Below are 25658 nucleotides of genomic sequence, written 5' to 3'. Positions count from 1 at the left end.
TGTTCTTTCTCTTCCAGGTTCTTGATCTTGCTTCCATTGGGCAGTTCTATTCCTTCTGTTTTTCTTATTTTTCCTCTGTTCATTATTAATGCAGCACACTTGTCTAGTCCAAACTCCATTGCTATATCGCTTATATCGCAAGTAAAACAGTGTTTAGCAGTGATTCAATTTCTGACTGGGACTTTCCATACAACTTCAGATCGTCCATATACAGCAGATGGTTGATTTTACTTGATGTTTTAGATGTTTGGTATCCGAGGCCTGTTTTGTTTAGTATTTGTGAAAGTGGGGTCATGGTGATTACAAACAACAGAGGGGATACTGAGTCCCCTTGGAAAATGCCTCTTCTAATGCTAACCTGTCCAAGTGTCTCACCATTGATTGTTAACTGTGTACTCCACATGCTCATTGCTTTTTTTTGTAAATATCTGAATGTTTTTGCTGACATCTGAATGTTTTTGCTGACACCAGTTTTTTCTAAACATCTTAGTATCCATGTGTGAGGCAATGAATCAAAGGCTTTCTTGTAGTCAATCCATGCAACACTTCCAGTTAATAATTTGAACATGGCTGGCAGGAAGGTTTTCGGTCTATAATTACTTGGAACTGCACCTTTTGCTGGGTCTTTCATTATGAGATGAGTTTTCCCAGTTGTTAGCCATTGTTCAATATCACCTCCTTGCAAAATGTGATTGAACTGTTTTGATAGTTGTTTATGGAGGCTTGTTAGGTATTTAAGCCAAAAGCCATGCAGTTCATTGTCACATGGAACAGTCCAATTTTTAATGTTCTTTGCTCTTTCACTTATTAATTCTGGTGTTATTATTAGATCTTGCATTTGTTGGTTACATTTTTGACCTCTTTCATCCAGCCTGCTTTTTTATTATAATCTATTGGATTGTCCCATAATTTCCCCCAGAATTGCACTGTTTCTTCTTTATTTGGTGTTTCTAGGTTTCTTGCAGTTTCTCCTTCTATGCTTTGGTCTCTGATTCGACTGGAATTGGAGATTCTGCCTGTGTTGTGTAATTCTGGCTTCGTATCTGCTAATCTTCTTTGACACTGCTGTTATTTGCTGCTTTATTATTTCCAGGACTTCTCTAATTTTCCTTGAATCTAGGTGGTATTTTTGGATCAGATACTGTTTGATGTTTTCATTCTTAATATAATTAATAATAATAATAATAATAATAATAATAATAATAATAATAATAATAATAATATTTTTAAAAATCAGTTTTGCACAAATGAATGAATGAAGGAGAGGGAGCAGGAAATGGTGAGAGACATTAGACCAATTAAAAAGGGTTGAATGCCAATGGCTGGGGAAAAACTAGTTCATAAAAGAGTAAATCAACAAGCAAACTCCAATAATGCCAAGACGGGGAGGAGCCACTTTAAACCACAACAAATATGAAGACTTTGGCTGACTGAAGGCAGCAATCCTAAACACATCAAACACATTTTAGGGCAGTAGCAGTTTGTCCTAATGAGCCAGGGAAGCCCCAAATGAGGCGCAGCTGCCTCTGGTTCCTAGCAGCCCATTGCGCCTCTCTCACTCATCCCACCCTGCCCTAGTGTTAACGAGAGCCACACTGACTGCAGATTAGCCATTCACTAGGTACAGCTGTATGGGCTGGTTAATCATTGACCAGCCTGCACAGCGCTACCTGACAAATGGCCAGACCGTGCCATGCCTGGAGGGCCAACCTTCATGAACATATTTTATAAAGGTACAAGGCACCTCAAGAGGCAAAGAAGATCACTGAAAATTGTTCTGCATTGTGCACATGGGTGTAGTGGCACTGGGGACACTCTCTGAAACACAGACATGTCTTTCCAGCATGTCCATGTGGCCTTAGTTAATATGCCAGCCAATGAGTGCTGTTAAAGAGGTGGTGTGTATGTGTAAGACTCGCCCAGGAGATGCTGATCATATAATCAGTGGAGGTAACATCTGTAGTTATCACTTGGTAAACAAGGCCATGTGAACTGGAGATGGAGGAATGTGTGTCTGTGCTCATAGAAGAGGCAGAATAACCTGCTTGAAAGATGCTAAATGCTTCTGTACTGAACTCTCTTTCACTTTGCTGTTGGGATGACATCTTCCCAGTGCACTCCAAGAAATGGAAGTGCCACACTCTTTTCAAAATAATTGAACTATCCACTTCAGCTGTGCTGCATCAGTGTATTTGGGTACTGGGAAAAGAAAACCCAGAGCTGGATTTCTATGCCCATTCTGTGTTGGAATGGACTCTAGCTTCAATCCTTCCAATTGTTTGATGTAGTGTTATTTCCAGAGTCTCTGCCAAGCCCTCATCTAAAGCAGGCCTGTAACTCTTTAAGGCTGAGTATGCAATTCACCAGCCAATCTGCAGCCGCACCTCCTAAAATGATGGCTGCTCTTTTCCAGTTTCCTCTTGCCTAATGTCTCTGAGATGGAACAAACATCAGGCTTCCTGGGGTTTTACAGAGGTGGCTAGTAGGGAGACTGCAGGGCTCTTAGCCAGCAACCAAGCTAAAGCAATTGCTGCTGGCACCTGAACCCTCACTGTGACCAAGTAAGCATCCCTGAACGTATCACATTACACATGTTCTCTCTCCTGTGAAAAGCCGCTCAAGAAAGACACTCTTTACATGAGTAAAGAGATGTACCGCCTAGAGGTGTACATATCAGGTGGTATAAAAATATGATAACTAAATAAATGAGTGGCCATGTCTTGTGCCCCAAACGTTTGATTGGCTTCCTCTTCCAAATGGGACATCTCCATCACACCCCAGTCTGTGTTCAGCCTCACATGCTGTTTCATAAGACAGCCACTACCAGAAAAGTGGAGGCTTCTCCTATGGAGAGCACTTACCTGGTTTCACTGGGCATGGGATGCATCTGCTAACCCCCCAAAAGGCTCCCACACTGCCACAACAATCCTCATAATTCGCCAGACCAGGCAATGGGTCAGCACACTGGAGAGAAAAGAGAAAAGACAGCATTGGTAACTTGCCCATTAGTACTCAGGGAGAAAGAACATGCTAAACACTTATGCCCACTCCTTCCTTTCAGAGGCAGCACATTCTTGATCGAACCACAGCCAAGATGCTGGGGAAGGGAATGAGAAGTCTGGGTTTTGCTTTCTGTGGGATGAGTTACTGAAGCAGAGGTGCCTGCTTTATACTTCAGACATATCACAGGCAGCAAAACTCCCTGCAGGGTCAGAAATGAATTTTCAGAGAGTAAACAGTCTTGCAGACAGGAAAATGAGAGCCTGCCTATGACTTTGTCCCACAGAAAGCTAGGGTATTACTATTTGACACAAGGTATTACTGTTAGGTCTGAGCAGCGGAGCATGACCCAGAGATGATATCACCGAGCAAAGCCTTTGGATAAAACAAACGCCTGCTCCCAGACTTCCATCTATTAGGTAGTGAGATGGGGACACAATTCCAGACCTTGTGAGGACGTCTGTGGTGGGGCACTTTCATTTCCTTAATGAGTCTCTCCTTCCCTCCCAACAAGGCTCTCTGGATTACAGTCTTCCCCATTAGAGCTGAGCTCTCACAGTCCACAGGCAGTCCACAGCCTGGCACCCATCCATCCCCAGAATGGCCATGTGCCCAGTGCTCACATTCCAGTACGTTTGGCTTCAGACTGAAACGGAAGAGACAAATGCTCTCTGCCCAGGCTTCTAGTCATCACCCAGTCTGCTGAGCTGCAGACCCTGCCCCACAAAAGGATGCCTCTTCTCCCCATCGTACAGCTTTCCTGGAGTGAACCCATAAACTGTTAGGACCTAAATGTACTTCATTCATTTCACAAAATCACTCAGTCATAGGACAAACACTTGAGAAGAACACTGAATGTATGGAACTGTTATTCTCATTTAGGAAAATGTTGGTTTTGCCAGTCCTGTTGTCACAGGTGAAATGTGATAATAAATTCAGACCTATTATTTTCAGAAATAATTCATCTAGAATTGCTTGGCTGAGAAATGTAAGTATGGGAAACTGGGATGCTTTTGAACCAGATTAAAATTCATTGCTCTGAGTGCAGCTCCCAGAGGACTAATACAGCAGCCTAAGTAGGACCCATCTCTGAGTCTTCAGAGGGAAGATTACAGAAAGAAGAAGTATATGATAATGAATTGTGTATCTATATATACACACGCACACACACGCACACACACACACACAGCTTTTCAACAAAATTTTCCTGAAACGGTTTACATAGAGAAAACAGGCACCCAAATGGCAAGATCAAAAGAAACAAGGTTTACCTGAAAATTGTGTTACGTTATAGCAATAACAAAGAAAATGCACAGGTATTACACTGAATACCTGTGTTTTTAATAGATGCAAAACAAAACAACAATAATTTAAAATGATGGATGGTAGAGCTAAAAAACTTCAGCCATGTAAATATTGTTTTGCTAGAAGCTGCCAAGGAAATAAATTGTTCCACAAAAATCAGGCATTCATTTACTGGATAATTCCCACCCACCCCCACTACATTTTATCCATTTCCAACTAAAATAACATAGAGACCCAGATCTAGAAAAGATGTATGTGAGAAAGAAAGGCAGACAGAAACATAAAGGCTGAAACAAATAATTCCCAATACAAGGTAGATCTGTGTGCACATCCCTAACTTAAGGGAAGAAAATGCATTTCGTGAACAAGGCAAATGCTTTGGGTTGCACTGATCCCCTCAACCCAGATGGCTGGCAGAAATCACTGCAATCTATACAGTTGGCTTTCTGCTTTGAGTGGAAGAGTATCTGGAAGAGAGGAAAATACCTGCCTTCAGCATGGACACTTTCCACACTCCTGGTAGTTTATTCCATCAGAAACCATGATGGGGAGCTTGCACATGGCAATAATGTGCAGGATCTAACTTCTGCGCAAGTTCCAAACACAATTTTACTCATTGTACAGATGTTTCTGCAGGCTTCCATGCTACTTCCCAGCTCAATCTTACCCTCTGTGCACACTCCAAACAGGAACCTTATGCAGTTTTCACAGCGCCACCTGCTGGTCAGCTCAGTTCTTGCATTCTGAGAAGCACACACCATTTTCCCAGTTGCTAGAAAAGCAGTGATGGGGAAAGGTGGGTTCTTGGAACTTGAGTAAAAGCTCTGTGGATCCCACATTTTATTGTCATCTGGAAACTTTCATGGTTACAGGGGATTTTACTGAACATCTATATGATTGTGCTTTCCCCAAGAAATGTGTTTCTTTTGATGCTCAGATATTCTGACTTGATGGAACAACATTTCATCAACCTTTCAGAATGGTCAGATGAATCTTCCCTAAGTTTTTAGCATCAGACAGTACTACATGTACACCCTGCAATTGCAATGCAGGACACAAACACACTGCCATTAACTTTTCATAGATATGTATATGCAAATGAGAGTGCACATTCCCCCCACCCCCAGCACACTGCCCTACTGCCATTTAATCACGCAAGGAATAGTTCATCTGACCCACGCCTAAGTGTGCAAATTAAACACTGCATCAAATCCATTTACGCATTTAGAGAGAATTTGGATGAATCACCCCCAGTGAAATTAGGCAGCGGTAGGATGACACACCCAGGTGGGAGGAGACACATACGTATTGCATTTAGGATGGGCCAACCTGAATCAGCTCTAATAGGTCTTACCTTTCCATGTAATGTTTCCAGGTAACACCTTCCCATAAGGCCCTGAGGTCTCTGTTGCTGGTTGCTGTCTGCAACAATCTTGTTGTTCGTGGTGGTATTATCATTGTTCTGGGGGCCTGTGGGAAGCTGAGATATGAATACTGTTTCAACGCTATTCTCTTCTGACTGGTCTGAGTCGCTCTTCACTCTGGCCACCTGATGAATCTGCACTGTGGCTTCTGGAGGGTGGTTGATATGTACATTCACAAGGGAAGGGTTTATTGAAGCTGGAAGAACAAATTAAAGTTTAATAACAGAAATATGAGTTCCTTGCTCTGCATGAACCATACATTTTGACAACTTTAGAACCTTGATAAACAAATGAACAATCAATGGTCACTTCTGGCCCACAGTATGCAAACAAGTGAAATCATATCTGGCTTGGCATGTAGTTCAGAGAAAACAAAGGAGCATTAGAATCTGGACAAGAAGATTAACAGAATCCATCAATGTCAAGCTTCTATCTGGGATATATAAATGCTTATGGCCTGACTGATTTATTAAGAGTTCTAGACTTGAAACTTTACCAAGGTGAAGACAGTGTGTCAGCTATGAGCTGACATTAGTCACTTGAAACTAGTCACTGACATCCAGATTAATGAAGCGTGCGTTCAGTGATGCTGGTGTGTGCAATGATGGACTGGAGGAGGTGCAGTTTTTGTGAAACTCCCCTTCACTTTGTAGCCAATTGTGACTCACAAAAATATGTCCCTGAGGGTCACATGGCCCTCAGGGACATATTTTGGAGTCATCGTCAGCTAGAGAAAAAAGGAAAGATTGAAAAAAAATCACCTCTCTCCCAGAGCACATGCTGTGCATTCATTGCACATGTGCTTCATTAGTCTGGAGGTCAGCCACTATAGCTTATTTCCCACACAATTAGGGAAAGGTGCCCCTGCACACTGGAAGGGGAAGAAGGACACATCCCAATTGTGCGTGGTGGGAAGGGTGGATGAAGTATCATCTGAATCAGCCCCTTGTCTTTATGCTTTTTAATATTAACGTATTTACAGTTATAACTTATTTATTTATTTAAAAGTATAGGCATGTGACAGGTCTCAGTGTATATCTTTGGCTTTGACCTGGTCTGAGACAGAATTCAAATACAAAACAGATAACTGCATAGCAGCAAAAGCTCAAGTCAGAATTTTCACATGAAGATTCCTAAGGACAGGTGGCCACTTGAGCCAACACCACCCCGTATGTGTATCAGTCGTCAAGTAAATATTGTTGAGCAGTACTGCAGGCTTATGAATGTTTAAGCTCAGTTATGACTGTGACGGGCTGACAAAAGCCCTCTAGGGCACTTATAAACTGATAAGCATTTTGCCACCACATGACAAGAGGAAGGAGAGGCCCAGATATGAACAAGATAAACCTCACTCACCAGTGGCCCGTGAAAAGCAATAAGATCAGCCCTTACCAAGTTGGTTGGACAGAGGAAGTGTATACATAGAATGCTTCATGGAGTTGATTGCTAGACTATTCGGAGACCTCCCTACTTGTTTTCTTTCTGGTTTGAGAGCTGACAGGTGGCAAAACTTCCCTGTAGAGTTAGATGGGCACCAGCATTCATCTCTGCCCACACAACGCCCTCCATTTAGACAGGGAATCTGGCAGAAATCTGTAAAGCAAAGAAAACTGTAAAGCAATCCTACTGAGAGAAAGGTCTAAGAACTCACTTTAGCCTGCACTCACATAAGTAACTCACATAACCTATGCGGTCAACTAAGAACCTTTCCCATAGCCTCAGAAAATTTTCACGTTGTCCTAGTTCAAAAGAACTCCAAGGTGACTGAAGTATCTAGCTAGCTAGCCTCCTATCCAAACAAAATTAAAAACACTTACACCTGTGTGACTTAAATAGACTTTAATGTTGCTAAAAATACCACTGTTGCTAACGTTGGCTAAAAGAATGCCAATGAGCAACTGAATATGGTCAATGTAGGTTTTATGTTGCAATATACCTGTTAAAGCCAAAATCAATTTAAGCCTCACATGTAACACCATCATACAATTCAGTAAGATAATATATGGGTTCTTCTATCCTGAGAGCCTGTCCAAGATCATTTGCCATAGAACTGCCAGACAAGGTCAAAGCCCTTGAGCAGGGTTTTATTACAGCATCAACAAGATCAGAAGGAAGGTTTCAGCTGCCTTATTCACTGGAAATGGCACAAAAGCTCCAGCCAACTGTTCTGGTTACTACAGAAGTGAAAGAAGAGAATGGGAAGAAATTAGGTGTTGGGAGTCAGACACAAAAGCTAATACCAATGAAAGAAGCAATTGGCTCTGACATGAAGAAATGCTGCAGTGTCTGTCAGTGACTCTGACTGAAAGCCAGAGACTTCTATATCCAGAGCAAGACAGGAGGGGCAGGGGAAAGGTAACTGTAATTGACCTCTTGCCCGAGAGAGGGCAGGTCCAGTCTGATTGAAGAGTGTTGCTTTTTCAGGCAAAATGAGAGTAATAGACCTTCTGCTCTGAACTCTGCCAGTAGGGAATTGTTAGTCTCACAAACAAAAGAAACAGAGGAAGATAAATAAACCTTGTGAAATGAGTCAGACATCTTGGAAGACTCACAGATACGGAAGCCAGATTTGGGATCATGTTCATGTCCACCCTGGCTGTACAAGGTGGTGGTGTCCCCTTTCTCACAGCTATTGTAGCAACGACCATTTCGGCAAGTCTGTTTACAGATTGTGGGAGTGAAAACGATCTTTATCTTCCTGATTTTTTCTGTCACGTTGGCACCTGCGAAGAAAAATGACAAGATAGTGTAAAAAAAAATTTCTGGACATCTTGTTTTAGAGCATGCATATATAAGGATCATATCCTAGACTGGCTACAACCTCTGAACCGTCTCCAATAATTTGATGGTTCCCTCGGGCTTTCTGTGGTAATGGCACCTCACATCCCTTTATCTGTTCTTAATCCTATCATGACAACTAAACTATTCCTTCACCTCTGGTCACAGCTTTTGTTTCAACATTCCTTTTGATGTTTTGTTTATCTGGCAAATCTTTGTATTTCCATCACATAACTTCCTGCATGGTGTCTGTGTGTGTGTGTGTGTATGTGTGTGTGTGTGTGTGTGTGTGTTAAAGAGCTTTAAGGGAGCATTTTCACAATATTGTAGAACAGATGAAGTTGGGATGAGGCCCTAGCTCAGTGATAGAGCATTTGCTTTCCATGCAAAAGGTCCCAGGTTCAATCCCTGGCATCTCCAAGTAGGACTGGGAGAGACTCCTGCCTGAAAACTTATGGAGTCGCTGCCAATCAGTGTAGACAATACTGAGCTAGATGGGCCAATGGCCTGACATGGTATAATGGCAGCTTCTTATGTTCCAGACAGGAATCATACTGTTAAAATGTGAACAGCAGTATTTGTAGATTATATTAAATAGTTAACCAACAGAATACATCTCAAGGACTTAAGCAAGTAAGAACTAAAAAAGGGAGGGAGATAACAAAACATAATATGAAAGGTTTTTGTGTGTGTGTGTGTGTGTGTATACTTCTGTATACAAAATATTAAAAGTCTCAAATTATTTTAAAAGTATCTGTATTTTAAAATATTAAAAATTGTTCCCCCTTTTTTTCCTTGCCCCCAACCCCCTTTTCTAAGTAAGGAGAGGAGATTGGGAAAGCTTCCCTGAAGGGAGATGCTTGGATGTAATAATAATCCAAAATAATAATGTCTCCCTCCCCATGTCTCAGTAGAGCACATGGCTGTGATCCAGCTTTCTCCTTTCCTCCTCCAGCTGAGAAAAGCGGTAGAGGAAGTCAGAGCCAGGCCAATTAGTAGAAAGGAGAGGAATGGTGGAAAGAACAATTATGAGGGCAGAAGTATCTTGATTGGGAGAGAAAAGGTTGACACAGCAGGGAGAGGAGGACTGGATTGGGAAAGGCAGAAAAAGGCCAGTTTGTTGCAATAAAGCAGCTAGCCATGCACACAAGGGAGTAAGTCCCATTGAAAGCAGTCAGGATTGTGCTGCCCAAAGGGAAGGTTCTTCTGGGCCCAACTAGATGCAACTTTGAACATGTTTGGCCCTGCGCCCTTGGGGTTTTATTTTCAATAAAGAAGAACCATGGGGGTAGGGGGAACTGTTTCAGGATCAAGGAGGGAGGAATTTAACCCTTTGCCCTCTACCAAGGTAGATTGATCCCAATTTGGGTCACTCCATAGCTGTTATTTACCAAAACAGAGCAAAATATAGAGGGCCAAGCAACATGTTTAGAGTTATATCTAGGTAACGTGGGCAGGGCTGATGGACGCAGCCTTTGCATCAGAGCTTAATCTGTGTCACAGCTAACAACTGAACTCTGTTGAAACCTATAACATGGAATGTGGTGAAAAAAATGCCTCTGGGCATACACAAGTACCTTTTCTTTTCTAGCCCCTACACATTTAGGATTAAGGGGCAAGGCTTCCAAGGAAGATGGCATAGCTTCCAGACAGACCTGAGCCCCAGAAACTCTCTATGCAGAAATTAAGCACTGCCTTGTACCACATTCAGTTCAGTATCTTCAGTTAGCGGGAACAGAAATTGAATAAAAAGATGGTTCATTTTCCAATACGATGAAGCTAAGCCAGGTCAAACAGAAAGACAACAAGGTAATATATTTCCTAACTTAGAATAGCTGGCTTAATTCTGTGTTGGTATGACTTTGTCTCAGGCAACTAAGAGATCCACAGGAATGAGCACTTAAATGTGGAAATCGTATTCATGGATTGCAGAGCTTCAGAGACTGCTGGCAGATGTCTGTGGCTATGGAGTCTGAAAGCAACTACAACCTTACAAAGCCACCTCCTAACAATCTCATACAGCCTACTCCCAGAAGTCTTTCTTTATAGACAAAACCAAACCAAAAAAGTCAGACCTTACCCCAGGGATACAGCGCATGCTCAGTATGTGGCCCAGCATTGCTCTGTTCAAATCCATTTCCATTGGGCAGTGCATTGGATGTTAGCTGACCATTATGAGCAGCTGGATAGCGTCGGACTGTGCGGGAGGACCCTGCATGTTGCTGAGAGGGAACAAGAGAGCCACTTCTGCTCTGAGTCCTGTGGAAGAGAAATTGGAGCTAATATTTGTGTTGAATGATTCTGGTACCAACAGTTCTTTTTAGCAGATTATGAAATAAAGGCCCTCTGCATCTGCTCACCACCATTTGGCTCCTTGTCTCCTGGAAGTACTACAACATCTATGAGCCGGGTAGGGTTGTGCGTTGTTTTTTTTTCTGTTTTGTTTTTGGCCTGAATCCGAAACACCCCCATTTTGTTCCTTGTAATGGTGTTGAGAATCCCAACCACAGAAAAGTTGTTTCCTTTCCATTTAAGTGATTGACTTTTTATGTTTGGGCCTAAGGCAACTTTAGCCTCTTTGAATGGGACTGTAGCCAGAGAGAATATTGTTAAACAGAGGAGTATTTTGTATTCAGGCCCCGAAACTAGGGTTGTGCGTTTTGGTTTTTTTTCTGTTTTGTTTTTGGCCTGAATCCGAAACACCCCCATTTTGTTCTTTGTTCAAAATCAGCCAATCCGAAACACCCCCATTTTGTTCTTTGTGCAAAATTGCAAAATCTGAATCCGAAACATTTTGATTTTAAAAAATGGCCCCAGGGGGAAACTAGTGGGTGGGGGTGGTAGTGCCAAATGGTTGGAAACTACCACCCAAATTTCAGAGGAATTGGGCAAAAGGCTGATTTTTGGTGAATTTTTGAAGTATAGAATTTTTCCCATAGGGAAGAATGGAGGTTTCAGCAAAAGTATAGCTTCATGTTGGGGGGAAAGGGGTGGCCCAGAGCAAAATAGGGTGGGTGGTAGTGTCCAGTGGGGGCAAGGAAGCTGCCAGTATTATTTCAAAGGAATTGGGCAGAGGGCTGATTTTTAAAGATGTAATGGAGTTTGCACATCTGTAAAGTTCTTCCCCATAGGGAATGATGGACCTCCATAATTCCTGCCCCATAACTGCACTTGGGGGGCACCAGGTTGGCCCAGAGCGAGTGGTGGTGTAGAGCACATAGGGTGCTAACCACCCTATGCTAACCCATGGGGTACTGGGTTCGCAAACCCGGTTTTAGGGGAGAGGTACTTGAGCAGGGTATCCACTCTAGAACCACCGGGCTCGCAGCCAAGCTTGGTGGTTCTCACGACTGCAGAAAATCGGGCTAGCGGATTTTCTGTAATCGTGAGAATAGCCTCTATAAATATTTATATACAGCTGTTCAACAAAAGTGCTCAAAGCAATTTACATAAAATGGATACACGCACACACGGCGGTTCTCTGTCTCTAAAGAGAGCTAAGAAGAAACTTGAGGAAGATAGGAACATTGGAACATAGAAAGCTGCCATATACTGAGTCAGACCATTGGTCTATTAGCTCAGTATTGTCTTCACAGACTGGCAACTGCCTTGAATGCTTTGGCATTAAGACCAATATTAGCCATTCAGTCACAGTGGGCCAGTTCAAATGCCACATTGATCCAAGGTTAAATCTTGGATCCATACAATGTGCTGAGCTTCAGGAGTACACACTGCCCCTTCCCTGACTATGCAAGCCTCCAAGGAAATCTACTTCTGATTTAGATTAGAAACAAACCAAGACTGACCATGATATCCAAACCAACCAATACTGGTTTATTCCAATCAACTTACCTAAAATAAGCCTAGATCTGAAACCCATTTTAAAAGTTGGGTTCGAATCTAGGTTCATTTTAGAGAACTAAGAAAGAATAAACTAAGATTGGTTGGCTCAGATGTAACACCTGATCTTGGTTTGTTTCTAACCTAAATCAGAAATTGAACTCCTTGGAAGTTTACATGGGCAGGGGAGAGGGGGGCATGTACTCTCAAGGATCAGGAACATCATGCAGGCTTTTAACTGTGGTCCCATGTGATATCTGAACCAGCCCAGTCAGAAATAAGCAAACAAAAAACTGCAAACACTTTGTTCTTGAACCCTAACCCTACATTCTGATATACAGGACTTTGAACCTTATCCATCTCAAATCACCTTCCATCTTCTGAGACATGTGTAAATGACCTTCTCACATTTCTCCCAATACCAATCAATTCAGCCTGGTTTTTCATACTGGTTTTCAGAGCTGCATCCTAAACATATTGTACGGCCCGCTAGTGGACAATAGGTGATAAAATTATGTGATGGAGAACAGATTATATCATTTTTAACTACAACTGGGGAATCACATTTTTAATGTTCACTTCCTTCAAAAGTTCCTTGCAAGAAGAAAACAGACAGAGAATGGAGCAGGCTAAGCATAGAACCTTCTCCTTGATGTACCTTTTTACTTGTGGGAGGGTGGCTTTTTAAAAATGTGGGGTAGGGGAATATTCAAGAATTGCATCCCTCCACTTGCACAGTCAAGGGGTGCTGTTCCCTCTATCACCAATTCAGTCTGCTGCATGGGTAGGCCAGACCTCAGCCCCGTATGAATGCTAATATCAGTCTAGCAGACCCTCATACAGCGGCAGTTCCAGGTGCTGGGTCGCTCTCAGGCAAGATATCCTATGTGAAGAGCACTCCCTACATCCTCTCTACCCCCATTGTTACTAGCTCCTCATCATCATCGCCACTGCCTTCTCACTCGCTAGGGAGAGAACTGACAGCAAAGAAGTGAGCAAGCAGGTGGCAGCGGCAGCTTGCTCCATTGGTACAAAACATTCACTGCTGCCACCTGCCTTTGGGCAACAGGGTGGAAAAACAAGCAGGTGGCAATGATGGCCAGCAGTGACAGGGAGACTTTGGTGCTGGGTCCTCTGCAGGGACAAAGGTCTTGTTAGGTGGCCAGCTGTACCAAACCTGATGCTGGCCATGCCCTCCTAAGAATGCACACAGTTTGTAAGACAGCCAGACTATATTTCTCTTGGGTCATCTTGAGGCGTTTATACCCAAAGCAGATCCCAGTTTGGCATACCACCATGATTGCCACAAACGTCAAAAAGCCTCATTCTAAGAAGAGTTTTATCTGGGCTAAAAAAAACCCCACAAAACCAAATTCTGCCAGTCATGTAAGCAGTGTTAAGTGAACTGGCCTAGAGCATAAGAGCCATCATTGTTAGAGCTGTGCAAGATGAGAATATATTCACAAGGAATGCCCTGTTGTTTCCCTAATCCCTAAGCTCTCAACTTTCTCTAGACATGAGTGATCCCTTGGAAGCCCACTTGTCTTCCAAAAGAATGGAAAAACACATTCTCATTTCTGCTGTTGGCATCGACAAAGATAGAGATGCTGTTGAGAAAGGAGCCTGGCCAAGGAAATACACAACCCTTACAAGACATGAATGAAGGAAACTTTACAGAGAATTAATTCCCATTTGTGAATTTGCAACTTTTCTGGGTAATCTTATTCACAATGCTTGGCATTTGCAGCAGCCACTCCCAATTCCCAAGGCCAAACTCTTCAGTGTCCATCTAACACATGCTGGTTGTCACCAAAACAGACTCTCAAAGTGCAGAGCTTGTTTTAACTCAGCAAATTCTAAACTTCTTTCTTCCTGAGGCTTTTCAACCCCATTCCACCCTGTTGGTTCCCATTTTTCTTTTTGGGGATCAGTGCCAAGCCTTCCAGACGGCTTTGTTTGTAAGTACAGCACACTGACCCACCCTCTATTTTGCAGCCTCCGAAATGACTAGGAGTTAATACTGGGATCTCCAAAGAAGCCTTAAGGGAGCCAGCAAGATTAAGCAGGTTTTATGCAAGATACATAAACCTCACCAATTGTGTGAGATTCCCTTCATGTTCCTGCTTAACATACAGCACATCCACATAAGCAATGAGTCGAGGTCCATTGGTACAAAACATTTTTTCATGCATGAGATCGCAGACTGATCCATAGCACCTTGGTTTGCTTTAAAGAATTTAGAGTTTAGTTTATTACAGTCACAGACCGGCCCAAACAACAAATGTACAGAAAATGGCAGGAGTAACAAAAGTGCAATCCTTTCCTCCCCTCTTATACTCATTGAAAAAACTGGCAAAAGCCTCAACTACATGTTAATGAACTGCCGTAACAAACATAACATTAATTCATTTTGATGTTTTCTTACATCTAATATCTGAACAGAACAAACAGGTAAAAGAACATGTTGAACAGATTCAGTCTCGCTGGTCTTACAGGGACAGATGTGCTGGGATTTTGCCATGGACATTGTCTCAGTTCTTTGTGTGAGACATGCTTGTATATGTTTGAATGTGTCAGTATACTGGCTTGGGGGTGAAGTCACTGAGGCGGGTCTCACGATCCTCAGGGAGGCAGCCCTTGGGCTGCTGGATCAGCTGCCCACACAACTGCTGGCTCCATTACAGAGCTGGCGGGGGCTGGGGGGATCGGGGGCCACGCGGCCCCTGGAAGCTCCAGCATGCCCTGCATGAGTGTGCAGGGCATGCTGGAGAGACCCCCGAGCCGGAAGGCTGCTTTTTAGCCTCCCGGTCGGGGGTCTCCTTGTGAGTTGCCACGGCATGGAGCAGCGCTGTGGCAGCACACAATCCATTAACCCCGGTTAGCGGAGCGCTCGCTCTGTTAACCTGGGCTAAGGGGAGAGCTGCTCAAGCGGGTTAGCCGCTTGTAAACCACTGGGCTCTCTTGCAAGCCTAGTGGTTTACACGATTTACACAACCAGCAAAAACCGAGCTAGGCTCTCCTAGCCTGATTTTTGCTGGTTGTGAGAATAGCCTCACTGTGTTTGTTAGTCTCCTCCTCACTTGCTATCTTGAATTTCAAAAGGAAAAGTTCTCTCTCTCGCTGCATAAGAGACTGTTAGCTGGTTTATTGTTTTTTTAGCCTACGTTTAAGTAAGTAATAAATACCAAACTCTTGTTCTTCAGTTAAAGTTGCTTCCTGTACAATTACTTGTAGAGGATAAGTAATTTCTCTGCAGCAAGAGATGACCAGCAAAGGGCAACCCCTGTTACTTCCTCTGCAACAGAGCACATTGAACCTGGCCAATGTTCAGCCATGTCTGTATTTAAGAAAACTAAGTATGGGTATTTTGCTTCACTAATTTAAAAAATCAGGAATATTACCCCAGAACATTGAGAAACATATTTATTTGCTGAGGATTGCATTAACTACAGATCAAAATAGCTGATCCTTTGAGACAGTAAGGCTTTAGTTATCTAGAGCCCATCATTCTCAGAATCTTTTTAAAATATCAAGTGGCAGAGTTGGGAGAGAGCTTTGTGAAATCCTGAGGATTTGGATTCAAGATTTGCTGCTAAATTGAAGCTGACCATATTGAATTGTGGTGTGAAGCAGCATAAGGTATCTCTTATATATCTAAAATACATTCCAATATACTGTTTGGTAACTTTTAGCCTTTTTTTACAGCTGTCATGCACTGAGTTGACACTTTCAATGAGCTGTCCACCAGGACCCCAGGATCTCTCCCCTGGTCAGTCACCGACAGCTCAGATCCCATCAGCACATATGTGTATTGAGTTGTGGGTTTTTTTGCCCCAATGTGCATCATTTCACACTTGTTTATGTTGAACCACATTTGCTATTTTGTTGCCCACTCCCCCAGTTTGGAGAGGTCTTTTTGGAGCTCCTCACAATCTGTTGTGGATTTCACTACCCTAAATCGTTTAGTGTCATCTGCAAATTTGCCATTTCGCTGCTCACCACAACTTCTAGATCGTTTATGAATAAATTAAAGAGCACTGGTCCCAAGACTGATCCTTGGGGGACTCCACTTACCTCCATTGTGAAAACTGTCCATTTATTCCTACTCTGTTTCCTGTCCTTCAACCAGTTACCGACCCACACATGAACATGTCCCCTTATTCCATGACTGCTAAGTTTACTCGAGAGCCTTTTGGTGGGGAACTTTACCAAAAGCTTTTTGGAAGTCTGAGTATACTATGGCAACCAGATCACCTTTGTCCACATGCCTCTTGAGACTCTCAAAGAACTCCAAAAGGTTAGTGAGGAAAGACTTGCCCTTACAGAAGCCATGCTGGTTCTCCTTCATCAAGGCCTGTTCTTCTATATGTTTAACAATGTTGTCCTTAAGTATTCTTTCCATCAATTTACCTGGCACCAAAGTTAAGCTGACCAGCCTGTAATTTCCAGGATCCCCCCGTCACCCGGATCTCTTTCAAAAATCGGAGTCTCGTTGGCTACTTTCCAGTCCTCTGGTACAGAGTCTGATTGTAGGGAGGAGTTACATATTTTTGCTAGGAGATTGGCAATTTCACATTTGAATTGGGAAATCTGGTCTTGTGGTAGTAAGCATGACTTGTCCCCTTATCTAAGCAGGGTCTGCCCTGGTTGCATTTGAATGGGAAACTAGAAATGTGAACACTGTAAGATATTCCCCTTGGGGATGAAGCCACTCTGGGAAGAGCATCTAGTTTCCAAGTTCCCTCCCTGGCAGCATCTCCAAGACAGATCTGAGAGAGGTTCCTGCCTACAACCGTGGAGAATCTGCTGCCAGTCTGTAGACAATACTGAACTAGATGGACCCATGGTCTGACTCAGCTTCCTATGTTCCTATGAGTTCCTTCAGAACTCTTGGGTGGATGCCATCTGGGTCTGGTGATTTGTTAATTTTTAGTTTTTCAAGACCATTTAAAACATCTTCCCTTATTACCTCAAATTGGCCCAGTTCTTCAGCCGCTAAACCAGAAAAGATAAATTCTGGAGAGGGTATATGGTCAGTATCCTCCATCATGAAGACAGATGCAAAGAAATCATTCAGCTTCTCTGCAATCTCCTTATCCTCCTTAATAATACCTTTCATGCCCTCATCATCTTTCATGCCCTCATCATCATCAGCTTCTCTGCAATCTCCTTATCCTCCTTAATAATACCTTTCATGCCCTCATCATAAGGGGCCATCTGCCTCTTAGAAAACCTGGCAGGTTTTCTACTTCTGATATATTTAAATAAGTTTTTGTTATTCCCCTAACACTTCTAGCTATATGCTACTCAAACTCTCTTTTTGCATCCCTTATTGTCTCCTTGCATTTATTTTTCTTGAGTTTACGTTCCTTCCTGTTCTCTTCATTTGGGCAGGACTTCCATTTTCTGAAGGAAGTTTTCTTCCCTTTTATAGTTTCCCTGACTCTACATGTAATGTAATGTAATGTAATGTAATGTAATGTAATAAATACTTGTTAGCCACGCTGGCTTCCCTGGTTCTCTCATCCCTGGTTCTGTCTGTCTTCCCTGGTTCTCTCAGCTGATTGTTGGAAGGATGTCACTGGCTCCAGACTGCCTAATTAAAGTTCTGAATCTAGTACAGAACAATCTCTTCCACCTTTCAGATGAATGGAGGGCTTGGCACAGCTTCACCTCTATCACTGTGCCTTCTTTTACACCTCCTAGCTGCCTTTGCTTTCCAGGGATATATATCTTGTTGGTGTAACCAGATCAGAGAAGCTTTATCAGCTACTTCTCCTATCGATGTAGGATAAGGCTGATAATGTTGGGAGTCACAGGCTACCAAAATGAAGATTCTAACATACAGTTGGTACGAATGGAGGATCATTCATTTACTACTGAAACCACATCTATCATCCAACTTCAGAGGAGAGAATTCCATTTGGCTGTTCCACCAGCTTTTTATTCAGAATGGCTCAGCTTCTGTTCCACCCACACTGTTTCCATTCACTTGCACTCAGCCCTGCATCATCTTTTCATTGGTGGTCATGTAACATTCCTGTAGCAACCACAGCAATTACTTTTTAAGAAGAGTCATGCTAGTAAAATATATCTTAAGGCAATAATAGGAAATCATTGTCAAGAACTAAGCTGTCCTGAAAAATATAATAGAAAGAATTGATACATTAAATAACGATGTATTTCGAAATGTAGGTGGCTAAGTTGTTAAAAGTATGAAGTTTCCCATTTGCCAGGTTCTTTAATGGGTAATTAGAATGTAATCAAAGTGGTATGCTTTTAAAAAGTTGTCACTGGGTGTTCTGAGACAACACAGTCCACTCCTGGCAACACCTTCATACTGTGCAAAGTGATCCATCTAGCAACGGAAAGCAGCTAAAAAACAACAGTGTGGTGAAAGAAAAAATATCACCACACTATGAGCCAGTCTACAAGTTGCAATTGCCACACAGAAGTCAGTTGGGATAGACATGCCTGTTGGTGGTTGCTGTGTGGAGCAGCTGCCACATGGAAGATGGCAAAAGAAACCTCCACATTCTGATCAAAATATGTAGACTGGTCTCCGCAGTTCTATTTTTGAGAAGCTTCAGCTGGCTTCAGTCTGGCTGGGAACACATCCCTCTGCCTTTGCAAGCAGGGAGAGGTGATCCCTGTCGTGTTGCAACCACAGCTCTGGCTGAAGTTTACTTGTAAATAGGGTGCACGGCCCCATTTGCTAATGTGGCCACATATCCTGTGTCGGACACAGGGGCATCTGACATCAGTTGCAGAGGGCGTGGCTGAAGCCGCTGGTGGCAAGCTGAACAGGGGCTGCGAGCACCCTCACTACACCACTGCATTTAACATGATGTTATCTAAAGTTTCAACCTCCACGTGGTCAAGTTCAAGGACCATAGGCTGTGGTGGAAGACCTGACCATTTGCCTGAAACAGCACGTCTTAGTGGTATGGGAGGTGACAATGATTTCCCTTTGAGAGGTGTAGGGTGAGGGAACCATTGTTGCCAGGGCCACTATGGGGTGAGTATGATGCACCTTGTCTTGTAGGATCTTGCTGAGTACGCTGAACAGTGGAGGGAAGGGAGGGAACAGGTAGAACATGTGACCTTTCCATGGCATCTGGGAAGTATCTCCCAGTGACCCTTTCCCCTGACCTGCCCTGAAGCAGTACAGTCTGCCCTTCTTGTTGGCAGTGGTTGCCAAGAGAGGTCCACTTATGGTGTACCCCATTGACAAAATACATCAAAGAGAATTGTCCAATTTCCCATTCATTTTGTTGAAGAGCATCTGTCTGCCTGCTCAAGATATCCGCAAGGATGTTGTCCATTCCTCTTATGTGGAGGGCTAGAGGTAGGACATTGTGGGCAATATACCAGTCTCAGAGTTGAATTGCTAAGTTGCACAGGGATCTGGTGACTGTCCCTCCTTGGAGAATGATATAAGCAATCGCCGTCATACTGTCTAGGAGGACTTGTACTGTATGAGTCCTGATCAGTGGTAGAAAAAACTCAAGGGCAAGAAATACTGCAAGTAGTTCCAGATAATTTATATGGAGAGTAACCTGTTTGGCATTCCATAGGCTTTGTGCCTTGAGCCCCGAACAATGCAATCCCCGGCCCTCGAGGGAGGCATCTGTTGTCACCGTTATTATGGGTGTAGGAGGCTGAAAGGGAATGCCCTCGGTGAGGTTTTCCAAGATGGCCCACCATCTGGGTAACTTTAGAACTGACTGTGGGATGAGTAGCCATCTGTGTTGACTATCCACATTCAGTTTGAACACCGACAGAAACCACATTTAAAGACAGCGCATACCGAGTCTGGCATACTTAACTGTGGCTATGCAAGACTTTGAACAATTCCGGCCCTTTGTCTTGAATTGGTTCCAAATGCAAAGATCAAGTGTACAATTAATAATCTTCCTTCCTCTGGAAGGGAGACTCTTTTCATTTGTATGTCCAACACAACTCCTGTGTAGAGAATCCATTTCTGAGGTTGAAGGTTTGTTTTTTTCCACTTGACCTGGAGACCCAGGTCTTGTAGTAATGTCAGGGTGTATTGTATTTGGGTACACAATATATCTCTGTTTATTGAGGTTATCATAAAATCATCCAGAAAATGGGAAAATGGAGATTCCTTGAGTTCTAAGATGGGCAACTAGTGCACTCATGCACTTTGTAAAGACTCAGGGTGCAGTGTATTGGGATTTGCTACAGACATTATCTCAGTTTTTTGTACAGGGCATGCTTTGCTATTTGAATGTAGCTATGTACTGGCTTGGGGGTGGAGTCACAGTTTGTCTGCTCATCACTTGTTGCCTTGGATTCAAACTGAGAGGTTCTCCCTCTCTGCATAAGAGACTGTTAGTCTGTTTATTGTTTTCTTAGCCTATGTTTAGTTTGTAATAAATATCAAACTCTTGTTTCTCAGTTAAAGTTGACTTCCTGTTCAATTACCTATAGAGGATAAGTAATTACTCTGCAATGCAGTGGAGAGGCCGGATGGTAGAACGGTGTATTGGTAGGCCTGGGTGCCCAGAGTGAACGGAAGACATTTTCTGTGCCTTGGTCTGATTGCAAAATGGAAATAAATAACTTTTAGGTCCAAGGTAACTAGACATTCCTCTTCTGCCAAAAGAGGGAGAATGCCTTGAAAAGTTATCATACAAAACTTCCTTGGCTGAATGAATTCGTTGAGGCCACCTAAGTCCAAAATGGAGTGAAAACTTCCATCTCTTTTTGGAACCTGAAAATATCTGGAATAAAAAACCTTTCTTTAGATCTTTCTTGTGAGCAAGCTCTATCATACCCTTTTCCAGGAGGCCCTTTTATATCTTTTTATAAGGCAGGAGACAAGTGGGTATATTTCATCCCCGGAAATAAGGGGAGTGAATTCGGTTGCGTATCTAGTGGAGATGATACTTAATACCCAGGAGTCAGATGTAATTAATGCAAGGCCAGGCTGAAGTAAAAGGGGCTAGTCTGATATCGGAAGGGTGTGAAGGAACAGAGGACAGAATGGAAAAGGGGTCACAGGTTCTGTTTTGACTGGTCCTTCTGCTTAGCTTCTATTCCCTATTCCCCTGCTAACTTGGCAAAGAGGCACCTTTTAACGTGGTGATTCTCTTTATTTAGCAGGGGGAGAGTAACTGACCCTATCCACCCCCAGCACAGTACCTCTAGTGACTGTTGCTGGTGTCTATCTTATGTTTCTTTTCAGATTGTGAGCCCTTTGGGGACAGGGATCCATCTTATTTATTTATTATTTCTCTGTGTAAACTGCCCTGAGCCATTTTTGGAAGAGCGGTATAGAAATTAAATAAGTAAGTAAGTAAGTAAGTAAATAAATATTCTTGCTTGTTCTTTTGAGTATAGGGCCTTCTCTGGCTGAATTGGAAGGACCTTCTATAATCCTTACAGTCTGACTTACTAAACTGAAACTTTTATCTGACGTATATCCTATACTTTTGAGCATATGATTGAGGGGTAGAAGATGTGAAGGTTTTTGCTGCGAACTTTGACCTTTTCATCTTTTCCATTGTGTCATCCATCTAGTTGCTGAATAAGCCAAACTGTAGGTTTTCTATTTTGTCCCCCATGTCAGGTTGGAGTGAAGAGGAATGTAATCAGGCATGGTGCTGTAAAGATATAGCACCCACGAGTGTGTGGGACTCAGTTTTTGTAAGGTGTTTGGCCATACGCAAATGCTGATGGGTAACATCTGCAGATTTAAGGAGTACGTCCTTAAACTTTGACTCAAGTTATTCAAGAAATAAGATATTTGGCCATACTATAATTAGCTATTCTAATGACAGGCAGGAGGAGGATTAAAACTTACGACCCATAGAGTCCAATTTCCTACCCTTCTTCGCTATGGGTGCAGAGTGTTCTCTCCCAGATCTACTTCCCATGGCACAATCTACCACTAGAGAGTTAGGTGGAGGATGCTTGAAAAGAAAAGAGCACTCCTCTTCTTTGTAGAAATTTGAGTCATTTAGAGTTTGAGATTGAAGAAGATGGAGCATCCCATGATGATTTGGCAGAGTTCACTAAAACTGGGAGTACAGGAAAAACTGTTGGTTGAGAACTTGTTGAAAAAGACATGAAATCATAAACTGGGTACTTAACCTAGGGGGTTGGGCTTCACCATTTCTGCCACCTGAATGCAGTAGGACTCTTCCTCAGTGGGAGAGTCAGAATGTTGACTAGGTACTGTCTCGTCGAGTGAGGGGTCAGATGATTTTCAGGTTGTATAGAAGCATCATCTGAATCAGAGGTGGAAGTGTATTCATCATTCGGTTTTTCTTTCTCAGGAGCTGTGGGATTATCCTGAGGGGTCAGAAGAGGAATGATCTGTACTTCTGGAGACTCAGGGTGTGCATGTTCTCTAGACTTTTCTTGTGAAGGTTGTCGGGGAGGAGATGGATTTGATGGCTTTTTGAGAGACCTGCTTGGGTCCTTAGCAAGAGCCCTATCTTGGGAAGTGGAAGTAGATTTGAGTTTCCTTAATTTCCAGAGTCTGTAGTAATAAGGGAGGGCATATAGAGAGGGTCTCTGACTCTCACTAATCTCCTGACATAACCAGGGGCAAGAGCTCCTGGAGAACTCCAGTAATCCATTATTCTTCTGAAGGAGGAGTAACTGGGGCCCAGGAAATGATACCTTGCTTTCCATGGGTAGTATGGATGATAGGATGGAATGGAAGAAAGAGTTACCCTCACTGGAGAAGCGGAAGATGTATTTGGAATGGGAACAGGCAGTGTACCAGACCCTATGTCTTCTTCAGTATCAAGACCATGTAATGAAAACCCCTTGAAAGTAGAGCCTGAAGGGGTTGTGTGGGAACAGCCTAGGATGGAGTCAATATCCTGTAGAATAGGAAAATCCTTCAATATCAACAGTGTCAAGGAAAAATCAACAGCAAAGTCTGAAGTGAGCACATTAGTAGTTTGAAAAACTGTCTCCAAGGTTGATGTAGGAATAATATGCGACAGCATCACAACTGTTGATACTGAGGGTAAAAAAAAAGTTTGGTTTCAGCATTGGTGCCAATGTTGATATTGGTGCTGGTGCCAGTAACGGTGTCAAGGTTGGTATCAGTCCCGAGGTTGACTAGGAGAGATATGAAGGAAGCTCCGGAGAAGATGACTATGATCTAGAGGCCTCTGGTGTTGTGGCTTGAACCACTGAAGGTGAAGGAGTCCATTCCTGTTCTGACAGAATTAATTCCTAAGATGTTAAGGCTGGAATTGGTGGTGGAGCAGGTGATGGCAGGACTAGCTATCCCCCCGCCCCGCCGCAAAGCCACCAGCATTGAAGGATGGGTAGCACCCAAGGTCAATGATATCATGGCTGCTGATGACATCAAAATCTTTTGATGTTTGGATGCAGAATGGGATGAAGAATCTCCGTCCTGATATTTGCACTTCTTATGGTGCTTGTGGTAGCCCTCTCTCGATTCATCATGCGGTTTCTTGAAAACATCCTTAAAGCACTCTGATTCAGTGAGTACTGTATGGGAGGTTCTATCTGGAGAATGCCTCCATTCTGATGTCAACTTTGAGTGCCAATGACTGGGCGAAATCGATGTCAACAGTAATGGGGACCATGGCATCGGAGTTGGAGGGCACAAAAGTTCTTCATACAATGCAGTCTTCAAATGCAGTTCTCTACTCTTTCTGGTTTGTTTAGGGAAAGATAGGCAAATTTTGCAAGAATAGACAATGTGGTCTTCCCCTAAGCAGAGCAAACAATGATTATGTTTATCAGAAGACAGGAGCATCCCGCCACAGGAAGAACACTACAGAGCACTCTGGGGAGCTATCAAATCCTTCCACAAGGACTACTGTACAGACACAGAACCCATACTGTAAAGGATTCCAGATCACCTCAAATATCTATATATTATATCATATATTATTTAATATTATATATTAAATATGCAGTTTGGCCCTGCGTGTTTAGCTTTTTATCAGTTAAAATGCAGCTGTAGGGTGGGAATGCAAATTCAGTAATTAACAAATGGGAAGGGGATATTTATTTATTTATTTATCTATTACATTTGTACACTGCCCCAAACTTTCGTCTCTGGGAGGTTAATAGTATAAAACAAGTTAAAATATCTACAAAATCTTAAAACAATTTAAAAATTTAAAAATCATCCACAAATTAAAACCTTAAAATTATAAAGAACGGAAAAGGCTTGGGTGAAGAGGTGGGTTTTCAAATCTAAAAATTGTCAGAGATGGGGAGGATTGTATCTCAGTAGGGAACGCATTCCACAGTCTTGGGGCAGCAACCGAGAAAGCCCGTCCCCGTGTGGCCACCAGCCAAGCTGGCAGCAACTGGAGACGGATCTCTCCTGATGACCTCAATGGGCAGTGGGGCTCATAATGAAAAAGACGTTCTCTTAGATATTTAACCCTTTCCTCCTGTACAATGGACCCAAGAAAAATCGCATCTCCAGTTATGAGTGATTCTCATCTGATTTTCATTAGTCATCAACAAAAGAGTAAAATAGTGGATCTTTAGATTTTGCTAACTAAAACAACTGGGAATCTCACAAAGGGACATTTGGCTGATTTATAAGCAGGATGCCTAAGACCACCATAAGCAGGGATCTGAACATGTGTTTCCAACATCCAAACCAAACATCCGTGCCATTATACTACATTGGCTCTGACGCAAGAATTAATGTGCTGAGTATAGCCTTCACCAGTGACCCAGAAATACATGTGTGATGTGTAAAGGAAGCAAAATATGTGAAACCAAGAGGAGCCAAAACTACTTTAATGAATTATGCCAAGCTGAATCCAAACACATTTCAATTTCAAATTTTTTTCTTTAGGGGAAATTAAGAGTGTGTTTACATGTACTTCAAAATTGCATGTTCTTCAGTGACTGAGCCCAGCTTTCCTCCTCTTCACACTGAATTTGGAAGATGTACTAACCAGCATACCAACCATTGGTGGCCTGTCTGGCACCTCCCTCACATGATTCAACTGGGTTGTCCACTCTTTTTGTTTTTTGAAGGGCGGTATTTCTGTTCATTCAGTGAAAGGTTAATTTTTCATCTTATTTTAAAAAAACAATTTTTTTTTTAAAATGTTAAACTGGGGAGGAGGTTCCTTATGACACAGGTCATAGCCAATCAGCACGCAGCACAGTCAGCTTCTGCTTCAAACAGGCAGAGCAGGTTTTTCCAAGTATAACCTTGCTGATAATGTTGGTATGAACAAAATGCAATGAATGCATTTACAGAGCAGTGCCAGAGCACAGGAATCTTTATAGCACATAATAAAGCCCCATTTTCTCTCC

At 42.7% G+C, this 25658-nt stretch overlaps 1 protein-coding gene and 1 non-coding gene across 10 annotated transcripts in view; one reads left to right on the top strand and one right to left on the bottom strand.

Moving 5' to 3' along the window:
• The window catches only part of LTBP2 (latent transforming growth factor beta binding protein 2), a 259813-nt gene that overhangs the window by 102830 nt on the left and 131325 nt on the right, over nucleotides 1–25658 (bottom strand). For 8 of the 9 annotated variants that reach the window (XM_053276860.1, XM_053276887.1, XM_053276867.1 and 5 more), the window contains 5 exons: nucleotides 10588–10766; nucleotides 8282–8452; nucleotides 7122–7322; nucleotides 5660–5925; nucleotides 2862–2964 (listed from right to left, as the gene is read on the bottom strand). In XM_053276860.1, coding sequence (XP_053132835.1) covers nucleotides 2862–2964; nucleotides 5660–5925; nucleotides 7122–7322; nucleotides 8282–8452; nucleotides 10588–10766 — 920 coding nt within the window. The remainder of the gene's footprint in view (nucleotides 1–2861; nucleotides 2965–5659; nucleotides 5926–7121; nucleotides 7323–8281; nucleotides 8453–10587; nucleotides 10767–25658) is intronic. The other variant, XM_053276931.1, reaches the window with a different exon arrangement.
• TRNAG-UCC (transfer RNA glycine (anticodon UCC)) lies at nucleotides 8858–8927 on the top strand. Its single transcript has one exon. It is a non-coding gene; the product is annotated as a tRNA-Gly (tRNA).

The sequence above is a fragment of the Hemicordylus capensis genome, chromosome 1 (genome assembly GCF_027244095.1).
Source record: "Hemicordylus capensis ecotype Gifberg chromosome 1, rHemCap1.1.pri, whole genome shotgun sequence".
Classification (NCBI taxonomy): domain Eukaryota; kingdom Metazoa; phylum Chordata; class Lepidosauria; order Squamata; family Cordylidae; genus Hemicordylus; species Hemicordylus capensis.
This window is presented reverse-complemented; position numbering and strand designations above follow the sequence as displayed.